Raw genomic sequence first — 4,272 nt, 5'->3', positions numbered from 1 at the left:
TGTAAGCCCGTCAATGGCCAGGGATTGTCTGCGCCTCAGTTACCTCATCTGTAAAATGGGGATTAAGACTGTGAGCCCCACGTGGGACCACCTGATTCCCCTATGTCTACCCCAGCGCTTAGAACAGTGCTCTGCACATAGTAAGCGCTTAATAAATACCAACATTATTATTATTGTCTCTATCTGTTGCCAAATTGTACATTCCAAGCGCTTAGTACAGTGCTCTGTACATAGTAAATGCTCAATAAATACTATTGAATGAATCAAAGCGCTTGGGAGAGTACAGTCGAACAGAGCTGGTAGACAGGTTCCCTGCCCAAGAGCTGACAGTCTAGAAGTCGAGTGTTACAGGTGTTAGAGGGAGGCAGAGTGCTGCCGGCAGGATGGCCCTAGGCCCTAGGCTCGCAGGTTGTTTGTGGTGATAAATGGGACAAAATGAAACCCAAATCACAGGGCTAAGGGATGACTCGAGTGACACTTGGCAGTGAGAGCGCATTAATGAAACCCTCAGGACTGGGAACTTGCCCCTTCGGAAGGTCTGGCCCGATATTAGCTGAGGTGTCGTCCGGTCTATGCCTGGGCGGGTGGGGAGTCGGTCAGGAACTGAACCTTGACCGATTCTCCGTCGCTGAACTAGGAGTGGGGGAGGAGCCCTGGCAGATGCGGAGCGTGCCAAGAAGACACTTCCTTTCATGTGGTCTCCGGTTTTGCGTTCTCCGTGCCCAGGGCTCCCTCCGTCAGGCAGCTGGCAGGACCTGAAGGATCACATGCGAGAAGCGGGGGATGTCTGTTATGCAGACGTACAGAAAGATGGCGTGGGGGTAGTTGAGTTCCTCCGCAAGGAATATACGGAATATGCCCTCCGCAAACTGGATGACACCAAATTCCGCTCTCACGAGGTGGGTGTCTGCCTTGGGAGGACAAGGAATGTGTTTCTGGGACATTCTGGCCCGCGGCTAAGCCCTCTACCCAAAGCAGACTTCATAACAGTCCACATACACTGATCATCTCCCGGTGACAGTACGGCTCTTAAGGGGACGAGCTGTGAAATTCAACTTTCCCGCAGCGTGTCCTTACCGGGCCCAGCAGAGAGAGATCTTTAGGGCAGATCTTTGGATCTTTTGACTTGCCCCTGCTAGACTCCGGGCTCAGTAAATAAGCACTCGCTAAATACCATCGATTGGGAGAAGCTCAGCATAGTGTGCCCTGCCCACGTGAGCCATCTTCGGAATGGCTGTCTCGTTTTAGCCCATTCCGGGTTAAAACTAATTTTTCTGGGCCCATTTCCCTCTCCTAGGCAGAAGCCAAGTTGCACGATTTAGTCTCCGCTCCCTCCGCCCAGCCTACTGAGGCTGGGTCTGGTGAAGGGTGACGGGGTCCCTTTGCTTCCACTGTCTGATCAAATGGTCTTTGCCCTTCGGTAGCCGAGGAGAGGAGCTCTATTTTTCTCCCTGAGCAGGGACTACTTTCCTCTAGGGGCTAAACTGAGGCCTCTGCTATCGCATCCTCTGACAACCGAGCTTAGTTGCCCTAAACCTTTTGGGGTATGATAGTTCCATACCTTCCACCCCTGCGATCCCAAACGTAGAGACTTGAGAGCTGTTGATGCCAAAAAGATGATTTTAGCCATCTGCCTTGTGTGTAGCCTATAACCATGCTTGGGCACTCTTTGAGTCCATAGTTTTCTCCCTTCTCTTAAAATGAGAGCATTTATCTCTCTTCCTAGCAGCGGATTCTCAATTTTTGTGACAAAAGGCTCTCAGCTGATATAACTCCATCCTGCAGCCTCTAAGTTTTAAGTCAGGGCAGTAGATATCCTCGAGGATGCATCCTAGCTTGGGTCCCAGTGAATTGGAATCGTGCTTCCCGCCTCTGGCTCCTGGCAGCTCGGCACCGGGCCAGCTGAGGTTATAGTCCTGCTGTGTAAAAATCTTCCCTCTCCTCCCCCTCCCCTATGTTTGAATTTCAGGGCGAAATTTCCTATATCAGTCTGTCCAGAAAGAAGCATGCGCCACGGCTACTCCCGTTCCCTTTCGGGGCCGAGGGGGCCGCGATTCTCCATTCCAAAATGGGGGCTCCCCCCGTTGCGGCAGTACTGAGCAAAGTTGACAGGCAATCCTTTTTTTGTTTCTGTTTTTCGAAATGTGAAGCCAACTGCTTTCTGCTCAGAATCGACATTCCAAATGAATGGATCTAGAGCCTTAGGAACTCTCTGTGCTCTTTCTTCAATATTTTTTTTTTTAAAGACCATTCCTAGCAGGGGCGTCTTAGCAGTGAGCATTTGGAGCTACTGGAAAAGCAAAGTGAGCATCTGGGGGTGTTTCGCTGTCCCTCGGGAGGGAGCAATCAAGCTTAAACCCGAGTGCTGGGGAGCGGTCCGCCGTGGGACGGTTCTGGTCCGTCTGCTTTTGTTTAGAAATAGTCCGAGCTGGTATTGTCTAAATCACTGCAAATCAAAGGGCTCGTTTGCCCTTCTCATTCACACCTACAGTTGGTAGAAGAGAGAAGCCCACATGGGTTTTGCTACTGCCTTCTGAAGACTGTACCTGGGGAAAGGGAAAAAAGGTTTGATCTGCTCTGTGCTTAAGGCCTATGAGGGGGCATCAGAACAAATGGCAACACTGCCTCATTCAAAGAACTTTACCTGGCCAGAAGCTCAACCTGAATGCCTTGTATCTACCTCTGTGCTTGGAACAGTGCTTGGCTCATAGTAAGCACTTATATCAGCTGGCACAATTACCATTATTACACTCAAGTAGACTAAAGCAGTGGAAGTGAGAACCCGCGTGGCCTGATGGAAATGGCATAGGCCTGGGAGTCAGAAGACCTGGGTTCTAATCCTCGCTCTGCCACTGGTCTGCGGCCTGACCTTGGACAAGTCACTTCACTCCACCCCAGTATCTCAGCTATAAATAGGGATTAATCGATCATATTTCTTGAGCGCTTATGGGGCGCGAGAACTGTACTGAGTGCTTGGGAGACTGCAATAGAACAGAGTTGGTAGACACATTCCCTGCCCACGTTCCCTGTGCATTACAGGGAGGCAGAGGACCACCATCAGAAGAGCACAAGGGACTGGGCTCGTTGGTGATTTATGGCAAAAAGATTGAACCCTCTATGGGACCTGGATCGTGTCTAACCTGGTTGTTGCATCTATCCCAACACTTAGTACAGTACCTGGCACAAAGTAGGTCCTTAGCAGATCCCTTTTTTTTTTTTAAAGGGAGAATGCAGAATCTCCATCATCATGATGATAATGGTATCTGTTAAGTGCCAGGCACGAAGCGCTGGGGTGGATACAAACAAAGGAGGTTGGATGTAGTCCCTGTCCCTTGTGGGGCTCACAGTCTCAATCCCCATTTTATAGATGAGGGAACTGAGGTCCAGAGAAGTCAAGTGACTTGCCCAGGGTCACACAGCAGGCAAGTGGCAGAGCCGGGTTTAGAGCCCGTGACCTTCTGACTCCCAGGCCCGGACTCTAGCCACTAGGCCATGCTGCTGGGGAAGCAGAGCAAAAGCCACACCCGTCCTTGGGCCCAGGGGTGTGTGGGTGTGTTTAAGTAAAAGTAGAAGGGAGAGGTGAAGAAGCCCCCGCCGCCCTCACCTACCTCTGGCCAAAAACCTGCTCCTGCTCCATCGTGCTAAAACCGGGCTCCTCTGGCCAGTGCAGCACTCGAGGGTGAGGCGATTTTCAGGATAAGGGTGGGATGCCAGAGAACGAAAGTAATCTAAAACCAGTTTCACCCCAAGATAAAGGGAAGATCACCTTCCATCTGGCCTTCGTCAAACAGGGTGGTGGTTACTGTTACTGGCCAAGGTGGACTGAGGGCAGACACTCGAGACTGCGTGTCCCAGGTCTAGCATCCGCCCTTGTGTACCTACCACCGATCCTCAGGCTCACGAAAAAACTCTAAAGTCTGAAGCCATGGTTTGTTGTGGGGAAAAGCGTTAGGAATGGGACAGCGGTACAAGGATGGCTTACCCTGTTTTTACCTCAATCACTACAAACTGTATCGTCATTTATGGTGCACTACCTAGATCATTCATGTGTTTATATCGTAAGATGCAATGTGACCACCATAGAAAATTAAAAGTACAGTACTCTACCGCATGTGCATTACTCTCGGTCTACAAATGGTCTAAAACAAATTTTAAACCTTTTTTGTTTTTTTAAAGGCAGGGTGGGAGGGAGAGCTGAAGGGTGGGCTTCATTGGGTGAGATTCCGAGGGGTCCCGGAGGAGTCCTGCTCAGGCGCCTCAGCTGTCCGTGGC

At 50.6% G+C, this 4,272-nt stretch overlaps 1 protein-coding gene across 1 annotated transcript; it reads left to right on the top strand.

Annotated features, from left to right (window-relative positions):
- The first annotated feature begins 270 nt into the window (after nucleotides 1-270).
- LOC114806359 (serine/arginine-rich splicing factor 9-like) lies at nucleotides 271-2,204 on the top strand. The gene is given in 4 exon segments (XM_029049994.1): nucleotides 271-899; nucleotides 1,970-1,986; nucleotides 1,988-2,045; nucleotides 2,047-2,204. Coding segments are annotated over 4 exon segments (345 nt in total). The 5' UTR covers nucleotides 271-692; the 3' UTR covers nucleotides 2,110-2,204.
- Nucleotides 2,205-4,272: the final 2,068 nt, after the last annotated feature.

This window comes from Ornithorhynchus anatinus, chromosome 2 (assembly GCF_004115215.2).
Source record: "Ornithorhynchus anatinus isolate Pmale09 chromosome 2, mOrnAna1.pri.v4, whole genome shotgun sequence".
Taxonomy (NCBI): domain Eukaryota; kingdom Metazoa; phylum Chordata; class Mammalia; order Monotremata; family Ornithorhynchidae; genus Ornithorhynchus; species Ornithorhynchus anatinus.
Note: the sequence above shows the minus strand (reverse complement) of the source record. Positions and strands in the feature narration are given on the sequence as shown.